This window comes from Procambarus clarkii, chromosome 6, assembly GCF_040958095.1.
Source record: "Procambarus clarkii isolate CNS0578487 chromosome 6, FALCON_Pclarkii_2.0, whole genome shotgun sequence".
Classification (NCBI taxonomy): Eukaryota; Metazoa; Arthropoda; class Malacostraca; order Decapoda; family Cambaridae; genus Procambarus; species Procambarus clarkii.
The window spans coordinates 13,090,216-13,114,091 of record NC_091155.1 but is presented as its reverse complement, the minus strand read 5'-3'; the positions used below and the strand labels follow the sequence as shown (position 1 = coordinate 13,114,091).

The 23,876-nt window shown below is 42.2% G+C and overlaps 1 protein-coding gene across 1 annotated transcript; it reads right to left on the bottom strand.

Annotated features, from left to right (window-relative positions):
* Positions 1-12,809: 12,809 nt before the first annotated feature.
* LOC138355181 (uncharacterized) lies at positions 12,810-23,863 on the bottom strand. Its single transcript, XM_069310033.1, has 3 exons — positions 23,706-23,863; positions 17,032-18,854; positions 12,810-12,838 (listed from the first exon to the last, which is right to left on the bottom strand). The coding sequence occupies exons 1-3, from the start codon at positions 23,861-23,863 to the stop codon at positions 12,810-12,812; spliced, it is 2,010 nt and encodes a 669-aa protein (XP_069166134.1).
* Between the last annotated feature and the right edge of the window lie 13 nt (positions 23,864-23,876).

Sequence of the window (23,876 nt, the reverse complement as noted above, 5' to 3'; positions counted from 1 at the left end):
GGTTATTTGAGCAACAAGTGCTCCAGTCAGGTACTGTGCCAGTAGCAGTGAAGCCGTGCAGTGACGTATGTGGCGTCTATGGCAGTTCACCAGTTCGTGACAGCGTAGTGGCTGACAGCCACTGGGTAGCTGAGGAAGAGAGGACTATTTGGGGAAACCGAACGACTGTAGCTGAGACGTAGGCGACAGCCGTTGCTGGGAGAAGACGACGGCCAGGAGACCGACTCCAACCTTCAAGAAGTTAAGAAGGAGGACGGACCTGCAGTGAGGAGGCACGGAGACGACGCGCTAAACGGTGGGACGACGAGAGGCTCTGGTAGGACACGACGACGTGTAGTGTGGGGGCGTTCCCGACACGAGGACCAGGAGCTACATCTCGACTCTCATCGGAGGATAGGGTGAAGTAGGTGGTTCTAGTTCCCTCCCCATTCCCCTTTAGTTAGCTATGTTATTTGGCTATATTATCTAGCCTGAGGATTTTATATGTCGTGAGCAAGTCTCACCCATGTCACGGTAAAGCACCAGTGTGTTAGACAGTACTATCAAGAGTACTTGTAATATTCATGTTGATTATTGGTGTGTACAGGCACCAGGAACCAGTGATAAATTTACTGTGTTGTGTATATCTTTCTATAGATTTTGATATGAACATATAGTGGTAAATTATATATAAGATTATGCCAGTATTTGGAGGTTAGGCTATGTGCCCAGAAACTATTTATTTTCCATGTATTGATGATTGATTTATATACCATATATATGTCTATGTTCATTCAGTGAATAATCATTTGTGAGTACAGTGAATTATTGCGTTATCGCCAACGAGAGAAAGTACTGAAAACTCCAGTGTTAATAGTTCATAATATATTGTTGAGTGAAGAACAATGTAAAGCCATTACAGTGAATCATTATAGTATTGATTGTAGAAAAGACTGTTTGAGCCTGAGTACAGTGTAACTGAGTAATACGGTTTATTTGTGCCAATATCGAGTGTGCGAGTTTCTAGTAATATTGGAGAGTTTAAAGAAACAGCACGCGTGAATCTAGAAAACAAGCAAAGTTCGCGCGGAGAGGCCATTGCGATCAGCTGTTCTTGACACTTGATGAGGAGGGGAGAGTGTTGCCCTCTAGTGATCGCATAATATCCGTGGGAATTACCGGCCGAGTCAGGATCAGTTGATTTATCGATTATTGTGTGGCCTTGTGACATCTTTCATACATTTTAAGTAAAATACATAACTCTCTTTGTGTTTTTATCATCCCCTCCATTGATCTTGTGGCTATATTATACTGGTAAACATAGAGTGATAACAATAAGTACCTGCCTGATTCCTGATCTTTGAGTGTGACCTTGCCAAGGCTACCACTGAATACACCAGTCCACTGATGGTGTTACTGGCCACCTTAAAACACCAGTTGGCGACCTCGTGATTAGCCGTAGAGCCCTATTGTTGGGGAGGGCACACGACAGTCGATGTGATCGAGTCGTGTTCTCACTCTTTCTTAATAAGAGGCCGTTAAGATTTACTGGGAGACTCTCCTGGCGTGCAGTGGCGCTGTGAGGATCGAGGGAAGACCCGCAGGGCTACGGTAAGTTACCTTGAGCATAACTATTGCTCACCCCAGAGTAAGGGTAGAGAATAATAGAGAGGTGAAACCCCCAACAATATATATATATATATATGTATATATATATATATATATATATATATATATGTATATATATATATATATATATATGTATATATATATATATATATATATATATTCAGACCTTCTGAAGATGTATTTAATATACGAAAGTACTTAAGGAAATTTCCTGTTTCATTTTTCCTCCGTGGTCTGACATTGTCACATTCTTAATCACGTGTTTATTTTCGTGATATACACACATATATGTATATATATATATATATATATATATATATATATATATATATATATATATATATATATATATATATATATATATATATATATACATATATATATATACATATATATATTATTAAATATGACCAAAAAGTAAGATTAATAATTCTAACACGAATTTTCTCGATCTTTCGTATGTTTCTTTTCACTGTTGGTGGTAATTCAAAAATCAATTCTCCAAAATTCATTTTTATTTCTAGTCTGACGCGACACTTGAACGCGTTTCGTAAAACTTATTACATTTTCAAAGACTTTAGCTTACACATACACAACTGAATAGAACTTACACATCTTCGATTTGTTTATATCTACATTTGAGTGAGGTGGATGGGGTGATGTGGTATTAATAGGGTATGAAATTCCTAAACACAAGACAGAACACGAAACAATGGGTATTAATTGGAAGTGATTTGTAGAAAGCCTATTGGTCCATATTTCTTGATGCTTCTATATTGAAGCAGAGTCTTGAGGTGGGTAGAATATAGTTGTGCATTAATTGGCTGTTGATTGCTGGTGTTGACTTCTTGATGTGTAGAGCCTCGCAGACGTCAAGCCGCCTGCTATCGCTGTATCTATCGATGATTTCTGTGATGTTTACTAGGATTTCTCTGGCGATGGTTTGGTTGTGGGAAGAGATTATATGTTCCTTAATGGAGCCCTGTTGCTTATGCATCGTTAAACGCCTAGAAAGAGATGTTGTTGTCTTGCCTATATACTGTTTTTTTGGAGCTTACAGTCCCCAAGAGGGCATTTGAAGGCATAGACAACGTTGGTCTCTTTTAAAGCGTTCTGCTTTGTGTCTGGAGAGTTTTTCATGAGTAGGCTGGCCGTTTTTCTGGTTTTATAGTAAATCGTCAGTTGTATCCTCTGATTTTTGTCTGTAGGGATAACGTTTCTATTAACAATATCTTTCAGAACCCTTTCCTCCGTTTTATGATCTGTGGAAAAGAAGTTCCTGTAAAATAGTCTAATAGGGGGTATAGGTGTTGTCTTGGTTGTCTCTTCAGAGGTTGCATGGCGTTTCACTTTCCTTCTTATGATGTCTTCGACGAAACCATTGGAGAAGCCGTTGTTGACTAGGACCTGCCTTACCCTACAGAGTTCTTCGTCGACTTGCTTCCATTCTGAGCTGTGGCTGAGAGCACGGTCGACATAAGCGTTAACAACACTCCTCTTGTACCTGTCTGGGCAGTAGCTCTTGGCTTTTAGGCACATTCCTATGTTCGTTTCCTTAGTGTAGACTGCAGTGTCGAAACCTCCTCTCTTTTCCATGACTGTTACATCTAGAAAGGGCAGCTTCCCATCCTTTTCCATCTCGTATGTGAAACGCAGCACGGAACTCTGCTCAAATGCCTCCTTCAGCTCCTGCAGATGTCTGACAACAGGTACCTGTGTAAAAATGTCGTCAACATACCTGCAGTATATGGCCGGTTTCAAGTTCATTTCGACTAAGACTTTTTGCTCGATGGAACCCATGTAGAAGTTTCAAACAGGACACCTAGAGGGGGAACCCATGGCGACCCCATCTACTTGCTTATACATGTGCCCATCCGGGCTCAAGAAGGGTGCCTCTTTAGTACAAGCTTGAAGTAGTTTCCTCAGAATGTTTTCTGGTATGTCAAGAGGAGTGCAGGCCGGATCACGATACACTCTGTCGGCTATCATCCCGATTGTCTCGTCCACAGGTACGTTGGTAAACAGGGATTCTACGTCCAACGAGGCTCTTATCCCTGTGGCCCGTGTGCCCCGCAGTAAGTCAACAAATTCCTTTGGAGACTTCAGGCTGAAGGCGCAAGGGACATAAGGAGTCAGCAGGCCGTTGAGTCGCTTCGCCAGTCTGTACGTGGGTGTGGGTATCTGGCTAATGATTGGCCGAAGTGGGTTTCCAGGCTTGTGTGTCTTGACATTTCCATACGCATATCCAGGTTTATATTCCTCAATAACCTTTGGCAGGTGGAGTCCGGATTTCTTGGCATTCACAGTTTCGATCAGTTTGTTGACCTTTGCTTTCAATTCGGCTGTAGTGTCCTTCGTTACCCTTTGGAATTTAGTTTGGTCAGAGAGTATGAGGTTCATTTTCGCCAGATATTCGTCTTTTTTAAGAATGACGTATACTGGCGACTTGTCACCTCTCCTGACAACTATCTCCTTGTTCTCACGAAGGCTGTTAGCTGCCGCTTTGAGCTCGGGGGACAGTATGGTGCTTCTGTAGTTGCCTCGATTCTTTCCTCCTTCCGCAATAAGTTCTGCTTGTAAGGTATCGTTGGTAGTGACCTTCTTTTGTGTCTCGAGGTCGAATATGTCGTCCAACAGAATTTCCAACTCCACTTTCCGGGCCATCTCACTCGGACTGGACATAACGTGACAGTTTATACCCAGATTCGTCGAAGACATCATAAGAAGGAAAGTGAAACGCCATGCAACCTCTGAAGAGACAACCAACACAACACCTATACCCCCTATTAGACTATTTTACTGGAACTTCTTTTCCACAGCTCATAAAACGGAGGAAAGGGTTCTGAAAGATATTGTTAATAGAAACGTTATCCCTACAGACAAAAATCAGAGGATACAACTGACGATTTACTATAAAACCAGAAAAACGGCCAGCCTACTCATGAAAAACTCTCCAGACACAAAGCAGAACGCTTTAAAAGATACCAACGTCGTCTATGCCTTCAAATGCCCTCTTGGGGACTGTAAGCTCCAAAAAAAACAGTATATAGGCAAGACAACAACATCTCTTTCTAAGCGTTTAACGATGCATAAGCAACAGGGCTCCATTAAGGAACATATAATCTCTTCTCACAACCAAACCATCGCCAGAGAAATCCTAGTAAACAACACATAAATCATCGATAGATACAGCGATAGCAGGCGGCTTGACGTCTGCGAGGCTCTACACATCAAGAAGTCAACACCAGCAATCAACAGCCAATTAATGCACAACTATATTCTACCAACCTCAAGACTCCGCTCCAATATAGAAGCATCAAGAAATATGAACCAATAGGCTTTCTACAAATCACTTCCAATTAATACCCATTGTTTCGTGTTCTGTCTTGTGTTTAGGAATTTCATACCCTATTAATACCACATCACCCCATCCACCTCACTCAAATGTAGATATAAACAAATCGAAGATGTGTAAGTTCTATTCAGTTGTGTATGTGTAAGCTAAAGTCTTTGAAAATGTAATAAGTTTTACGAAACGCGTTCAAGTGTCGCGTCAGACTAGAAATAAAAATGAATTTGGGAGAATTGATTTTTGAATTACCACTAACAGTGAATAGAAACGTACGAAAGATCGAGAAAATTCGTGTTAGAATTGTTAATCTTACTTTTTCGGTCATATTTAATAATATATGTCTACAGGAAAGACTGCTACCAAAATATACTAATATATATATATATATATATATATATATATATATATATATATATATATATATATATATATATATATATATATATATATATATATATATATATATATATATATATTTATATATATATATATTATATGTATATATATATATATATATATATATATATATATATATATATATATATATATATATATATATATATATATATATATATGTCGTACCTAGTAGCCAGAACTCACTTCTCAGCCTACTATTCAAGGCCCGATTTGCCTAATAAGCCAAGTTTTCCTGAATTAATATATTTACTATAATTTTTTTCTCATGAAATGATAAAGCAACCCTTTTCTCTATGTATGAGGTCAATTTTTTTTTATTGGAGTTAAATTTAACGTAGATATATGACCGAACCTAACCAACCCTACCTAACCTAACCTAACCTATATTTATAGGTAAGGTTAGGTTAGGTAGCCAAAAAAAGCTAGGTTAGGTTAGGTTAGGTAGGTTAGGTAGACGAAAAAACATTAATTCATGAAAACTTGGCTTATTAGGCAAATCGGGCCTTGAATAGTAGGCTGAGAAGTGCGTTCTGGCTATTAGGTACGACATATATATATATATATATATATGTCGTACCTAGTAGCCAGAACGCACTTCTCAGCCTACTATGCAAGGCCCAATTTGCCTAATAAGCCAAGTTTTCATGAATTATTTATTTTTCGACTACCTAACCTACCTAACCTAACCTAACCTAACTTTTTCGGCTACCTAACCTAACCTAACCTATAAAGATAGGTTAGGTTAGGTTAGGTAGGGTTGGTTAGGTTCGGTGATATATCTACGTTAATTTTAACTCCAATAAAAAAAATTGACCTCATACATAATGAAATGGGTAGCTTTATCTTTTCATAAGAATTTTTTTTTAGAAAATATATTAATTCATGAAAACTTGGCTTATTAGGCAAATCGGGCCTTGCATAGTAGGCTGAGAAGTACGTTCTGGCTACTAGGTACGACATATATATATATATATATATATATATATATATATATATATATATATATATATATATATATATATATATATATATATATATATATACATATTTATATATATATATATATATATATATATATATATATATATATATATATTTATATATATATATTATATGTATATATATATATATATATGTCGTACCTAGTAGCCAGAACGCACTTCTCAGCCTACTATGCAAGGCCCGATTTGCCTAATAAGCCAAGTTTTCCTGAATTAACATATTTTCTCTAATTTTTTTCTTATGAAATGATAAAGCTACCCATTTCATTATGTATGAGGTCAATTGTTTTTTATTGGAGTTAAAATTAACGTAGATATATGACCGAACCTAACCAACCCTACCTAACCTAACCTAACCTACCTTTATAGGTTAGGTTCGGTTAGGTAGCCGAAAAAGTTAGGTTAGGTTAGGTTAGGTAGGTTAGGTAGTCGAAAAACAATTAATTCATGAAAACTTGGCTTATTAGGCAAATTGGGCCTTGCATAGTAGGCTGAGAAGTGCGTTCTGGCTACTAGGTACGACATATATATATATATATATATATATATATATATATATATATATATATATATATATATATGTGTGTGTATATCACGAAAATAAACACGTGATTAAGAATGTGACAATGTCAGACCACGGAGGAAAATGAAACAGGAATTTCCTTAAGTACTTTCGTACTTAATTTTTAAGTACGAGGTCAATTTTTTTCATTGGAGTCAAAATTAACATAGATATATGGCCGAACCTAACCAACCCTACCTAACCTAACGTAACCTATCTTTATAGGTTAGGTTAGGTTAGGTAGCCGAAAAAGTTAGGTTAGGTTAGGTTAGGTAGGTTAGGTCGTCGAAAAACAATTAGTTCATGAAAACTTGGCTTATTAGGCAAATCGGGCCTTGCATAGTAGGCTGAAAAGTGCGTTCTGGCTACTAGGTACGACATAATATATATATATATATATATATATATATATATATATATATATATATATATATATATATATATATATATATATATATATATATATATATATATATATATATATATATATGTTGTTGAATATGACCGAAAAGGTAGAATTAATAATTCTAACACGGATCTTCTCAATATTTCTTACGGTTTTCTTCACTGTCAAGGGTAATTGATAAAGTAACTCTCCAAAATTCATTCTTTATATTCCTAGTCTGACCCCTAAATGCGTTTCGTAATTCTGTATTACATTTTCAGACTTAATTTACATACAAAATACATTTATACTTATACTCGTTTTTGGATGTGGTGATATGGCACAAAAGTTTTGAGTGAGGTGAAACATAAGACAGAACATGAAACAATTGGTATGGAGAACATAAGAATGGAAGTAACTGCAGAAGGCCTGTTGGCCGATACTTCCTTTTGCTGCTTCCATATTGGTTCGGGGTCATGAAGTGGGTAGAATATATTTGTGCATTAATTGGCTGTTGATTGCTGGTGTTGACTTTTTGATGTGTAGTGCCTCGCTGATGTCGAGTCTCCTGCTATCGCTGTATTTATCGATGATTTCTATGTTGGTTGTTATGATTTCTCTTTTTTTAGTTTCTCAGCTACCTGAGATCATAACACCGGTCATAGAGCAGAGGGGAAACACTCGTTGATAGAGTACAGGGGACACACCTGTTAGTAGAGCACAGGGGAAACACCCGTCCATAGAGCATAGGGGAAACACCTGTTAGTAGAGCACAGGGGAAACTCCCGTCCATAGTGCACAGGGGAAACACCTGATTATAATCTGAGTGTTGAGCTCCTAATACTGCAAGTGTTTTTGTCAGTAATTGGGAACACACTAAACCTTGTGTTGCGGTTTTCAAGATTTATTTTCTAACTAGCAGTACTCGGCCACGCGTTGGTGAGCCACAGCAACCTTCCCTGTCCCCCAGTCCTCCCCACCATTCCCCCCTCACCCTTCTCCTCAGCCTCCCAACCATTCCCCACTCAACCGTCCCCTCGTCCTCCCCACCCCTCCCCTCTTCCTTCCCACCATGCCCCACTTCCCTGTCCCTTTGTCCTCCCCACCATTCCCCCAACCCCTCGTCATCCCCACCATTCCCCACTCCCTCGTCCGATGCCTTCCAAATGGTCTGATGTTCCCATATATGATATATAAGAAAAACAGTTAAAAAATGAAATGGAAACAAATGAAAAAATAACAAATAAACTATACTCACAAAATGAACGGTACGGTAAACAACACAGCACAAGTGCAACTCAAAGTCACACAAAATATTTAAATAAAAATGAAAATATATAGAAATCTAGGAAAATTTTATTTTTCAATGCAACTGGAAACATTGAAATGGAATTGTAACTTAATTAGTATAGTGTGAGTTGCTCTTACGCCCAATAGATGGTGCTGTTTCTTAAAAAAAAATACCTGTCACAGGTGTGGCATCTATACTTATACTTACGAAATGAACGGAATGGGAAACAACACAGCTCAATTCCATCGCAATGTCATACAAGATAAATAAATGAAAATGAATATAAATCGAACTCTATGAAAATTCAATTTATCAATGCAATCGGAAACATTGAAATGGAATCGTAATATATTTAGGATAACGTGTGTTGCTATTATATGCAACAGATGGCGCTGTTATTCAAAAAGCATGTTTTTACCTTTTTCAGGTGTGGCATCTATATAGTAGGTATATAAAAACATGCAAGTATTCGAATGGAATGTTGTGTCCAAATTTCAAAGCAATAGGTGAAGAACTTTTAGAGATTACAGCGTGTGTTGCTCCTACGTCCAACAGATGGCACTGTTAAAAAAAAAACGTGTGTTTTCCTCTCACAGGTGAGGCTTTTATATAGTAGGTAAATAAAACCATGTGCCTATTCGAATGCAACGTTGTGTCAAAATTTCAGTGCAATCGGTAAGGAGGTTTCGAAGATTTCCCTCACATGAAAAACACAGTTTTTCTGAAAAAGCATGTTCTTTCCGGTCACAGACGTGATATCAATACAGTATGTCTATAAAAACCTGCTCGGATGCGAATAGAACGTTGTGTGAAAATTTCAAAGCAATCGGTGAAGAACTTTCGGAGATTAGCGATTTTGAGCAAACGAACATTTCCATTTTTATTTATATAGATAGTATGAACTCTTATATTATTAAAGTGAATTTACTTTTTTGTTAGAAAGATTACAAAATTTTTCTCCCCTCCCAAGAGCTTATGTTTTATTTTGTAATATTTATTTAATTTAAAAAATGTATAATTTTATTACTGATGATATTCTGAATATTTTGAATTCTAAATCTCACATATCACAGAGGAAATGAAAAAAAGCAATACAATTATTTAATATACGAAGTTTCGTGAACGCTCGAGATATTTTCTTTGCGAAGGGCGCTAATAATTCTCCTTCGATGTATTAATACCATCAGGCAGGAACACCGGGCTTAAACCAGACTATTAACTACTGACGAATTTTACATAAAGTTCGTTGTATGTCCAAAATGTTTGGGGAATAATAACACGAATGAACTTAGTTTGAGGTTCAGCAGAACACTGTAATAACATCAGTAGCTTACAGCTGGGGTAAAGTACTTGAACTTAAGTTTGATAACGGCCAAACTAAACCCTCTTCAAGCTGCTGTATTACAGACGAAAGCTTACGGTAAAGTCCAGCGCACCACCACCACGATGCAAGGAGAGCTCCCAAGTATCAATAAATCAAGTTGCAGCGAGTATGGTGCAGATGAGGTCACATCCAGAGGTCAAAGGCCGAGGTAAACTTTATGCAGGGTATCCAGATGGTACACTTTAGGTATCCCTTATGGGGTAGTGTCTGAAGAAATTTGCCTGGGCAGTAAATAGGAGATTGTACCCAGTAGGTTATCGCCCAATATTGAGAGGAATCATGTACGCTTGACAAGCTGATGTTTAGAGATGCGAGATGAATAAGCTTTACCTCGTATAAACATACAGTCGTAGATGATCAAGATATTTTTAATTAAGAAGTTTAAAATGTTTTACTGGTGGAAAAAATAATAATCTCTGGTGAACAAATGTAATAAGAAATAATTAAACAGGGAAAGAAGACAATGGGAATAATACAATTTCTGGAACCAAAGCTTCTGTGGAGAGAAGTATAACATTGAGCGAAATTTTAATTCAGTCACTGTTGACGTAAAGCTTGATGACGTAATATGTTACAGACTACTTAAGTAAAGCCCGATGACAAAGCTTTATAACAAAGATGAGCAACAAAGCTTGGCGATAAAGCTTGACAAGAAAACTTTACAACGAATCTTAACAAAAAGCTTGACGACAGCTTAATCGTTCAACTTTATTGCGAAGTATTATTGTGACGCTTGGTCATCACGCTCTGCGACAAATTTTGAAAGCAAATCGTGACGACAAACTTTGTTGACAAAGCCTTATGGCAAAGCTTGACAAGAACCAGTGACAACAAAGCTTAACGACAATACAAACCCCATATAAAGTACTGCAGCATTTAACAACCCACACTAACGTAGCACATTATGATCCTTAACACTAAAAGTGCAGACGAATGACGACCATAATGACTTACATTTTAACACTGAAACCGTAAATTAATTTCCTCCCTCCGGGCTACATATCTGCTGCTTGACCTCTGGAAATTATCATATAGAGAGGTTTATTGCACATATGTGAGACCAAAGAGTTTCATATCCCCCAGGGGGGTAGATATACATATCTATGCAATGTAAGTGTACTTCTGTTGCTCTACTGCTCCCTTTCATCAAAATAAGTGGTTCGTAGCTGGTTGAATTCTTGTACCACTAGTCCCCAATTCTAAATAGAGTCAATTGTCTCTTTGACAACATACGAGACTGAATCTTTTCTCTCAATTGATGTTCATCTAACGTAAGTTCTTAAACAGGGTAGATTAATAGTACCATTACTTTAACAACTGAATTCTCCTAAAGTGATGAATTACATTCACAGGAGACATGTGACAATGTTGACTGATTCCCCATCCCCCCCCCCCACTTCTCTTGGGACAACCTTTAGTGGAAACCCAGGTAAACGTTCCCTCTGACTCACCAGCTAGATTATCCCGGTATACAATACCAGGTATATTATTTATATGCACAGCTACTCTGTAAATCATATAATCCAAGGTCTATAAGCTTCTAAACTAACTTAGCTTGTTGCAACTAGACAACTTGTGTCGTACTATACTGCCATTTATTGTTGGAATATTTCTTGAATCCATTTGTACAACAGCAATTCATATGCATCTTGAAATCTTTGGTTATTAAAGGTTCTTTCCAATATAGCTTTATGAAAAAAAAATCAATTTCTTTTCAACTTTGGTATCGATTTTCCGGCATATTTGAGACAGTTAATAGTGGAAAGGATTGCGACATTCTATACCTTGACTTTAACAAAGCATTGGTTACTGAGTCTCCTTAAAAATCATTAGAGAAGTAGAGGCTCATGTCAATGAGGGACCTCTACTCACTTTGATAAGTTATTTTTTTTGTACTGAAGTAAAACGATGGTCAGTAATGTGTGTGGAACACCTTTGCAAGTGAAGGCCCCTCAGAGCACTGTCCTGTGACCTCAGATATTTACCATAAAAGTAAATGAATTTCACCAAAGATTGCCAAATGAATTTGAGAAATTTATAGATGTTACTTAAACAGAAGACGAAATATATTCACAAGTCTGAATATGGCTCACAAGTGGCATACTTAAAGAATTAACAAGAAACACGAATATGAAAAATAAACATAGAATTGGCCTAGTAACAAAAGAGGAAGTTAAGAGATACTCATCAAGGTTTACCAATACTAATACGAAGAGCCAAAGCTTCCTTTTATGAGAATAGATTTAAAAAAGCAAAAGGAAATATGAACAGTACATGGAAAGTCATCTCTAACATCCTTGGGTCTAACCAACATCACATAACATATACAACTCTATAAAGATGGTTACATACTTGCAGCAGACTTAGACATTGCAACTGAATTTAATAGCTTCTTTTCATCTGTTGGTGCTAACGTTGTCAGAAAAATTCCAGAGAACCAAACCTATGTTACTACATATCTCACAGGCAGCTATCCTAACTCTCTACTCCTTTTATCAGTCAGCCCGACAGATATTATATCCATAATTCAATTTCTTAAAATCAAAACTTGGATTATTAATGAAGTACCAACTATGATATATATGATATATAAGAGTGCTTCTCCTGTTCTTGAACTGCCCATAGCTCTGCTATTCAACAAATCTCTAGAGTGTCATACTTTTCCTGATATCCTTAAAAAAGCAAGAGTAACGCTAGCTCATAAAGGAGGCGAGACAGCTGACAAACAATTACAGACCAGTATACATTAAAAAATATTTGAAAAATTATTTGCAAACAGCTCCATTCCTACTTTCTAAAACTCAACATATTAAGTCCCTGCCAGCTTAGCTTCTGTTCCTGGAAGAGTACCAATGATGTCAATATTAGTCTGGTTAATATGATCCACACAGCCCCTGAAAAAAATGAGGTCCCATTTGGCCTCTTCATTGACTTGAGAATAGCCTTTGATACTGTAAACCATATTTACCTCTTACTTCAACTTCACCACTATGGAATCAGAGGCCTTGCTGTGAACTATATTCGTTCCTATCTCAGTGACAGACACCAATATGTAGCCATCAATAGTATAACCTTCCCCACTCTACCATTGATAGTCGGAGCGCCAAAGGGCAGCATCTTGGGACCTCTCCTATTTCTTATATACATCAATGAATTGTCATATGTTTCTAACGTTCATAAGCCTATACTATTTGTTGACGATACTACCTTCATCTATTCTGACCCCAACCCCCCCACATACTTAATAATATTGTCAACAAGGAATTAAAAAAAAAGTCCACTCAGTGATGTCAACCAACAAACTTACACTAAACATAAAATAGACCAACTACATTTTATTTGGTAGTAAATCATGAGATCAATTCAACTACAGATAGACAATGTTACAATTACCAATAAAAATGAGGGGAAGTTCCTTTGCCTATATATATAGACTGAACTTCAGCACCCACATACAAAACATAGCCAAAAAAAGTTTCAAAAACGGTCGGTATACTGTCTAAAGTCAGATATTATGTTCTGACATAATAGTTCCACTCTGCTCTCCTCTTATTATACTACGCACTAATCTATCCCTATCAAAAATACGGTATCTGTGCATGGGGTTCGACCGCCACAAATTACCTCAAGCCCATCATCACTCAGCAAAAATCTTCTATTAGAACAATAATAAACTCTGTCTTCAGACCGCACACACAGCTTTTGTTTAAGTCCCTTAACATGCTAAACATACACTCACTCCACACATTCTCAGGTGTTCATCATCATGTACAAAACCTTGTTCCTAAATGACAATACATCATTTAATCTGATGTATTGATCTGATCAAGCTAATCTTGATCTGAACTTTTCCTTGATACGTGTAATAGAACCCATGAGTATCACACCAGAAATAAATATCTCTTTGATATCCCCAGAGTCAGGTTAAATCTGTGCACACACTCCATGCAAATAAAAGGGCCCCCAGTCTTCATATCCTTATGAATTAAACAATTGTCCAACCCATCTCCTGTTTAAAAGTAAAACCAAAAAGTACCTAATTTCATCATCATATTTTTCTACTTTGTGCTTCAAACTCACACTGTATCTTGTACTACCCACTTCCCCCAATATTAGTACTTAAGACATATATCCTTACAGCGTAATCACCTCCATTAACTTATATTGTAGTTATTTGTTGATATAAAACTTTGCTATAATGTAGCCTTTCATGTTACCTGATATGCTAGATAAAGGACCTGCCCGAAACGCTATGCGTTTTAGAACTCACCTAATTGTACTCACCTAATTGTGCTTGCGAGAGTTCAGCTTTGGTTCTTTGGTCCCGCCTCTTAACTGTCAATCAACTGATGTACAGATTCCTGAGCCTACTGGGCTTTATCATATCTACATTGCAAACTGTGTATGGAGTCAGCCTCCACCATATCACTGCCTAATGCATTCCATCTGTTAACTACTCTGACACTGAAAAAGTTCTTTCCTGTGGCTCATTTGGGTACTCAGTTTCCACGTGTGTCCCCTTGTTCGCGAACTACCCATGTTAAACAGTTTATCTTTATCTACCCTGTCAATTTCTCTGAGAATTTTGTAGGTAGTGATCATGTCTCTCCTTTCTCTTCTGTCTTCTAGTGTCGTGAGGTGCATTTCCGGCAGCCTTTCCTCGTAACTCATGCTTCTTAGTTCTGGGACTAGCCTAGTGCCATATCTCTGAACTTTTTCAAGCTTCGCCTTGTGCTTGACAAGGTACGGGCTCCATGCTGGGGCCGCATACCCCAGGATTGGTCTTACATATGTGGTATTCAAGGTTCTGAATGATTCCTTACACAGGTTCCTGAAGGCAGTTCTGATGTTAGCCAGTCTCGCATACACCCCTGATGTTATTCTTTTGATGTGGGCTTCAGGAGACAGGTTTGGTATGATACCAACTACTAGATCGTTCTCACTGTCCGTTTCATGAAGGACTTCGTCTCCCATTCTGTATCCTGTGTCTGGCCTCTTGTTCCCACTGCCTAGTTTCATTACCTTACATTTACTCGGGTTTAACTTTAGTAGCCATTTGTTGGACCATTCATTCAGCCTGTCTAGGTCATCTTGTAGTCTCATACTGTCTTCTTCCGTCTTAATCCTCCTCATAATTTTGGCATCATCAGCCAACAATGAGAGGAATGATTCTATACCATCTGGAAGATCATTTACATATATAAGAAACAGTATGGGCCCATGGACTGAACCCTGCGGGTCCCCACTGGTGACTTCTCGCCAATCTGAGACCTCACCCCTCACAGTGACTCGTTGCCTTCTGTTACTTAGGTTCTCCCTTATCCAATGGAGTACCTTCCCTTTCACTCCTGTCTGCATCTCCAGCTTTCGCACCAGTCTCTGGTGTGACACTGTGTCAAAGGGTTTCTGGCACTCCAAAAATATGCAGTCTGCCCACCCCTCTCTTTCTTGTCTGATTCTTGTTGCCTGATCGTAGAATTCAATTAATCCTGTGAGGCATGACTTGCCATCCCTGAAACCATGTTGGTGTGGCGTCACAAAGTTCCTTTGCTCCTGATGAGCGAAGCTTTTTTCACTAGCTTTTTTCGCACAATTTTCTCTATTGGCTTGCATGGTATGCAAGTTAGGAACTTGCAAGCCTGTAGTTCAGTGCTTCCTGTCTATCCCCCTTCTTGTATATTGGGACTACGTTTGCCGCCTTCCAAATTTCTGGCAGTTCATGTTACCAGTGATTTGTTATACACCATGGAAAGAAGCAGGCGCAGTACTTCTGCTCCTTCCTTTAGTATCCATGGCAATATTTCATCCGGGCCTATAACCTTTGTCACATCGAACTCTAGCAAAAGCTTCCTTACATCCCTACAGGTAATCTCAAATTCCACTAGTAGTGCCTGGTTAACTATTCCTTCTCTTATCTCTGGAACTTCTCTTTGCTCTAATGTGAAGACTTCCTGGAATTTCTTATTGAGTTACTCGCACACTTCTTTGTCGTTTGTAGTGAATCTGTCTGCCCCTGTCCTCAGTTTCATTACCTGTTCCTTCAGTTTTGTCTTTCTCCTGATGTGGCTGTGCAGCAATTTGGGTTGGGTCTTAGCCTTGCTTGATATGTCGTTTTCATATTGCCCTTCTGCCTCTCTTCTCACCCTGATGTATTCATTCCTGGCTCTCTGCTAACCTTCTCTACTCTCAAGTGTCCTGTTATTTCTATAGTTTCTCCATGCTCTTTTACTTTGTTGTTTAGCTAGCTTTCCTCTCTGATTAAACCATGGGTTTCTCATCGGCATTTAAGTTTTTACCTTTTGGGCCGGGATAAACTTTTCTGCTGCCTCCTTGCACTTCTGCGTAATGTATTCCATCATGTCTTGGGCCGTCTTTCCCCTTAGCTCTGATTCATATGTTATATCCGTTAGGAATTTTCTTATCTCCTCGTAATTTCCCTTACGGAATGCTAGCCTTTTGCTTTCAGTTCCCTTTGTCGAGTACTTTACCCCTTCTTCGACCAGATACTCAAACTTCAGTACACTGTGATCGCTCATTCTTAATGGGGGCCTCGAAGTCAATTTCCCTTATGTCGGAGTCATTCAGAGCGAATACTAGGTCGAGTATCGCTGGTTCATCGTTTCCCCTCATCCTTGTAGGTTCCCTGACATGTTGGCTTAGAAAGTTTCTTGTTGCCACCTCCACTAGTTTGGCTCTCCATGTATCCTCTCCTCCATGCGGTTCATTGTCCTCCCATTCTATTCTTCCGTGATTGAAGTCCCTCATGATGAGCAGATGGGATCGATTTCTACAGGCAGAAGAGGCTTCTCTCTCAATTATGTTATTACCTGCCATGTTGTTTCTGTCATACTCTTGCCTGGGTCTTCTGTCATTTGGTGGAGGGTTATATATCACTGCTACTACTACTCTAAGTCTTCCCATCGTCATGGTGCATGTTATGTAGTCTCTAAACCCTTCACAGCCTGGGATAACCATCTCCTTGAAACTCCATTCCTTTCTCATGAGAAGGGCTATTCTGCCTCCCCCCTTACCCTCCCTCTCTTTCCGTATTACAGTGTAATCCTGGGGAAACACCGCATTCCTTATGCTTCCTGAGAGTTTGGTTTCCATGAGTCCAATTACATCTGGGTTTACTTCTTGTGCTCTTTCCCTAAGTTCACTCGCCTTGCTTGTAATCTCATCTATGTTCGAGTGCACCACCTTAAAGCTGACTCTTTTCTGTCCATCCTCAGTTTCTGTTGATTCCACTGGAGTAGGTAAACATGGAGGGTCTGGGATGGGAAGAGGAAAAGGGGGGGGGGGCCTGGGTTGTTGAGTTGCTGAGGGGGAGGGGGACCTGGGTTGTGGGGGGGACTGAGAGGATCTGGTTTGGAGAGGGTAGGGGCGAAATAAGGGCTTGGAGGGGTGGGGGGAGAACGGAGGGCTTGGGGGGATGGGGAAAAGAGGGGAGTTTGGACCAGATTTGTGGCGTAGCCAGTGGCGGGATCTGTTACGTAGCAAGGGGCTGGATCTGTGGCGTAGCCAGGAGCTGGATATGTGACGTAGCCAGGGGCCGGATCTGTCGCGTAGCCAGCGGGCCTGATCTGTGGTGTGGCCAGGGCTGGATCTGTGGCGTGGCCAGGGGCGGGATCTGTGACGTAGCCAGGGACTGTATCTATGGCGTAGCCAGGGACTGGATCTGTGACGAAGCCAGCGGGCCTGATCTGTGGCGTGGCCAGGGGTTGGATCTGTTACGAAGCCAGGGGCCAGATCTGTGGCGTAGCCAGGGGCCGGATCATTGACGTAGCCAGGGGCCGGATCTGTAGCGTAGCCAGGGGCCGGATCTGTGGCGTAGCCAGAGGCCGGATCTTTGACATAGCCTGGGGCCGGATGTGTGGCGTAGCCAGGGGTTGGATCTGTGGCGTAGCCAGGGGCCGGATCTATAGCGTAGCCAGAGGCCGGAACTGTGGCGTAACCAGAAGCCGGATCTGTCGCGTAGCCAGAGGTCGGATCTGTGGCGTAGCCAGGGGCCGGATCTGTGGCGTAGCCTGGGGTCGGATCTGTGGCGTAGGCAGAGGCCGGATCTGTGACGTAGCCAGGGGCCGGATCTGTGGCGTAGCCAGGGGCCGGATCTGTGGCGTAGCCAGGGGCCGGATTTGTGGCGTAGCCAGGGGCCGGATCTGTAACGTAGCCAGGGGCCGGATCTGTAACGTAGCCAGGGGTCGGATCTGTGGCGTAGCCAGGGGCCGGATCTGTAACGTAGCCAGGGGCCGGATCTGTAACGTAGCCAGGGGTCGGATCTGTGGCGTAGCCAGGGGTCGGATCTGTAACGTAGCCAGGGGTCGGATCTGTAACGTAGCCAGGGGTCGGATCTGTGACATAGCCTGGGGCCGGATCTGTGACGTAGCCAGGGGCCGGATCTGTGACATAGCCTGGGGCCGGATCTGTGACGTAGCCAGGGGCCGGATTTGTAGCGTAGCCAGGGGTCGGATCTGTGGCGTAGCCAGAGGCCGGATCTGTGACGTAGCCAGGGGCCGGATCTGTGGCGTAGCCAGGGGTTGGATCTGTGGCGTAGCCAGGGGCCGGATCTGTGGCGTAGACAGGGGCCGTATCTGTGGCGCTGACAGGGGCCGGATCTGTGGCGTAGACAGGGGCCGGATCTGTGGCGTAGACAGGGGCCGGATCTGTGGCGTAGACAGGGGCCGGATCTGTGGCGTAGACAGGGGCCGGATCTGTGACGAAGCCAGGGGCCGGATCTGTGGCGTAGCCAGGGGTTGGATCTGTGGCGTAGCCAGGGGTTGGATCTGTGGCGTAGACAGGGGCCGGATCATTGACGTAGCCAGGGGCCGGATCTGTAGCGTAGCTGGGGCCGGATCTGTGGCGTAGCCAGAGGCCGGATCTTTGACATAACCTGGGGCCGGATGTGTGGCGTAGCCAGGGGATGGATCTGTGGCGTAGCCAGGGGCCGGATCTGTGGCGTAGCCAGAGGCCGGATCTTTGACATAGCCAGGGGCCGAATCTATAGCGTAGACAGGGGCCGGATCTGTGGCGTAGCCAGAGGCCGGAACTGTGGCGTAGCCAGGGGCCGGATCTGTGGCGTAGACAGGGGCCGGATCTGTGGCGTAGCCAGAGGCCGGATCTGTGGCGTAGCCAAGGGCCGGATCTGTGGCGTATACAGAGGCCGGATCTGTGGCGTAGCCAGGGGCTGGATCTGTGGCTTAGACAGGGGCCGGATCTGTGTCGTAGACATGGGCCGGATCTGTGGCTTAGACAGGGGCCGGATCTGTGGTTTAGACAGGGGCCGGATCAGTGACGTAGACAGCGGCCGGATCTGTGGCTTAGACAGGGGCTTGATCTGTGGCTTAGACAGAGGCCGGATCTGTGGCTTAGACAGGGGCCGGATCTGTGGCGTAGACAGCGGCCGGATCTGTGACGTAGCCAGGTGCCAGACTGTTCAAGCAATTACGCAAGTAAGCACGAACCTTTTCATCATTTTTTAATCTATTGCGTCTTTGTTTACATTTGTTAAATAGTTTGAGTGAGCTCCGAAGCACTAGAATGCAGTTTATAATATGAACAACACATGATTGGGGAGTTTTGTTGCTCGTAAAATATCTCTTAAGCGTAAAGAAAATCATCAAAACATAAAAAAAATGTTAGAGGTAGATGTATGGGCGCATACCTACAGAGAGAGAGAGAGGGAGAGAGAGAGAGAGAGAGAGAGAGAGAGAGAGAGAGAGAGAGAGAGAGAGAGAGAGAGAGAGAGAGAGAGAGAGGAGAGAGAGAGAGAGAGAGAGAGAGAGAGAGAGAGAGAGAGAGAGAGAGAGAGAGAGAGTGAGAGAGAGGAGACAGAGAGAGAGAGAGAGAGAGAGAGAGAGAGAGAGAGAGAGAGAGAGAGAGAGAGAGAGAGACGAGAGAGAGAGAGAGAGAGAGAGAGAGAGAGAGAGAGAGAGAGAGAGAGAGAGAGAGAGAGAGAGACGGAGAGAGAGAGAGAGAGAGAGAGAGAGAGAGAGAGAGAGAGAGAGAGAGAGAGAGAGAGAGAGAGAGAGAGAGAGAGAGAGAGAGAGAGAGAGAGAGAGAGAGAGAGAGAGAGAGAGAGAGAGAGAGAGAGAGAGAGAGAGAGAGAGAGAGAGAGAGAGAGAGAGAGAGAGAGAGAGAGAGAGAGAGAGAGAGAGAGAGAGAGAGAGAGAGAGAGAGAGAGAGAGAGAGAGAGAGAGAGAGAGAGAGAGAGAGAGAGAGAGAGAGAGAGAGAGAGAGAGAGAGAGAGAGAGAGAGAGAGAGAGAGAGAGAGAGAGAGAGAGAGAGAGAGAGAGAGAGAGAGAGAGAGAGAGAGAGAGAGAGAGAGAGAGAGAGAGAGAGAGAGAGAGAGAGAGAGAGAGAGAGAGAGAGAGAGAGAGAGAGAGAGAGAGAGAGAGAGAGAGAGAGAGAGAGAGAGAGAGAGAGAGAGAGAGAGAGAGAGAGAGAGAGAGAGAGAGAGAGAGAGAGAGAGAGAGAGAGAGAGAGAGAGAGAGAGAGAGAGAGAGAGAGAGAGAGAGAGAGAGAGAGAGAGACAGAGAGAGAGAGAGAGAGAGAGAGAGAGAGAGAGAGAGAGAGAGAGAGAGAGAGAGAGAGAGAGAGAGAGAGAGAGAGACAGAGAGAGAGAGAGAGAGAGAGAGAGAGAGAGAGAGAGAGAGAGAGAGAGAGAGAGAGAGAGAGAGAGAGAGAGAGAGAGAGAGAGAGAGAGAGAGAGAGAGAGAGAGAGAGAGAGACGAGAGAGAGAGAGAGAGAGAGAGAGAGAGAGAGAGAGAGAGAGAGAGAGAGAGAGAGAGAGAGAGAGAGAGAGAGAGAGAGAGAGAGAGAGAGAGAGAGAGAGACAGAGAGACAGAGAGACGAGAGAGAGAGAGAGAGAGAGAGAGAGAGAGAGAGAGAGAGAGAGAGAGAGAGAGAGAGAGAGAGAGAGAGAGAGAGAGAGAGAGAGAGAGAGAGAGAGAGAGAGACAGAGAGACGAGAGAGAGAGAGAGAGAGAGAGAGAGAGACGAGACAGAGAGAGAGAGAGAGAGAGAGAGAGAGAGAGAGAGAGAGAGAGAGAGAGAGAGAGAGAGAGAGAGAGAGAGAGAGAGAGAGAGAGAGAGAGAGAGACAGAGAGACGGAGAGAGAGAGAGAGAGAGAGAGAGAGAGAGAGACAGAGAGAGAGAGAGAGAGAGAGAGAGAGAGAGAGAGAGAGAGAGAGAGAGAGAGAGAGAGAGAGAGAGAGAGAGAGAGAGAGAGAGTGTGTTCCGAGAGTTCCTCTGTTTTCCGAGCCAGGCTGCTGAGCCCGGCCTGGGATCAGGCTGCTGAGCCCGGCCTGGGATCAGGCTGCTGAGCCTGGCCTGGGATCAGGCTGCTGAGCCCGGCATGGGATCAGGCTGCAGAGCCCGGCCTGGGATCAGGCTGCTGAGCCCGGCCTGGGATCAGGCTGCTGAGCCCGGCATGGGATCAGGCTGCAGAGCCCGGCCTGGGATCAGGCTGCTGAGTCCGGCCTGGGATCAGGCTGCTGAGCCCGGCCTGGGATCAGGCTGCTGAGCCCGGCCTGGGATCAGGCTGCTGAGCCCGGCCTGGGATCAGGCTGCTGAGCCCGGCCTGGGATCAGGCTGCTGAGCCTGGCCTGGGATCAGGCTGCTGAGCCCGGCATGGGATCAGGCTGCAGAGCCCGGCCTGGGATCAGGCTGCTGAGCCCGGCCTGGGATCAGGCTGCTGAGCCCGGCATGGGATCAGGCTGCAGAGCCCGGCCTGGGATCAGGCTGCATAGCCCGGCCTGGGATCAGGCTGCTGAGCCCGGCCTGGGATCAGGCTGCTGAGCCCGGCCTGGGATCAGGCTGCTGAGCCCGGCCTGGGATCAGGCTGCTGAGCCCGGCCTGGGATCAGGCTGCTGAGCCCGGCCTGGGATCAGGCTGCTGAGCCCGGCCTGGGATCAGGCTGCTGAGCCCGGCCTGGGATCAGGCTGCTGAGCCCGGCCTGGGATCAGGCTGCTCGACAAATGCACAAATGTTTCTTGAATCCAGGCCTAGTATCTCAATATAAGGCAAGCGAGCACGTGTAAATAGCACCTCGACAAACAGCGCATAATTTTCCATTCAAGATTAATATGAAAATATACAGTAGATTTATTTTTCAAGGTACATAATTGCTATTTTGTATTTAAAATCAAAATACAATTAATAACGTTTATAGTTAGCTCATAAATCTATTTTGCATATAAAATCATACCAATAAAATCATGTCTTATTTATTTATTTTACATTTTAAATGTAAAATATTATGCGATACATTTTATGTGACTTCGTTGTTCTTCTTGTAATACTGAAAGGCGAGATAAATTTACAAAAAAAGGTATAGACACTTTCGCGGAGTTTTAAAAAGCCACTTGGTGAGAATAATGGAGCTTACTGCATCAATTAGAACAAAATATTCATTATGTGCTCAGAACTATTGTCCACTTGGAGTTCCACAATACTTGGAGATCACTTGCTCAGAACTGTGTACACTTGGAGTCTATTTGGAGTAACTTCCTTGTCCGTAGACCTGATATTTCACCCGATACGGTGCTTGTTCCAATGAAAGACTGACCTTAACACACAGTTAATGACAGCAATAAGTTTCAGAATGCTGGGAGAAGAATGTTGACAAAATCTTCAGGTTTTGTATCAGGTAATTCGCTGGAATGTGTAAATCGACCCACTACATCGCCGTTTACTGCTACATCGCAAGGGTAATGAAAAGAGATTAGTTCTGTTGATATCAATATTAGAATCAACAGTTATTTGCAAAGTACTAAGCCATATTCATTTCAGTTATTATCTTTGATAGACGTAGACTGATAATGACTGTAATAGGTCATTGTGTAGGTTAGGATTCACATATGTTCCATTTCCATTACTCGCTAGTAAATGTTGCTCCAGTAATGTATCATTACTGGTCTACACCTTAATCATACATTGTAAATATCGGGCCATTTGTACTTGGGGAACCTGAGCCTTGACACTGGCGATGAGCGCGGAGTGCCACGCCCTGTTTACCTAAACAGCGAACAGCGTCTATAATTCATCCCGTTTTTCTTGATCTCTTTCAATTCCCCCGTTACAAGGTCACTCAAATCAGTTCCATTGTTGAAAAAACCAGATTAGATGAGGAACATATCATTCACTGCTTTTTTGTGAGTTTCACTTTATATGTGTTTTTCAAGTGTGTGAGAAGCTTCAAAAAAGTCTGATCAATTTGCAAAAAAGACAAGAAGGAAAACGAAGAAATGATTATTTTGGTATTGTAGACCAGCCGCAGCCTCTCCATTCACACCCGCTTTTAATTAGTTTTTTGTACTAAGTTGCACAGAAATGGTGTCTAGCTTCATCTTTTGAAAAACTGAAAATTATCTTAATTTTTAATGGTCTAACACCAGACGAGCACGTAGAAGATCAGGTGTTGCACAAATCAGGTGCGAATCTGTTGGGTATTCCATATGTATATTAACACACATCATAAATAGAACCAGAGTTACCAGTTAATTATATGGTTGCTCCAATGGATAGTTGATTAATTATTGTGTTTAAGACAAAAACAAAATTCTCTAATATTGGACGTTCACTTTACTGGATGAGGATCTCCTCTTATGAAGAGGAGAAGAAATAAGTAGCGGTACAACCTCTACAATAAACGGCATTATCACAATATGGCAGACGGTCATCTACCGTCTACCATTAAGCGAGATCACTGGTCAATGTAGTCACAATTGTTGGTATATCTGGGACGAAGAAGTGCTTTACGTCGCAAGTAATCCTCATTGCTCTCCTTGGTCACCAGTTGAAATTGTCCTGAATCCATGATGACTGGAAGCGAGGTAGCCGACAGTAGAGCAGCAGCAGAGTACATTTTCGACTCCCTG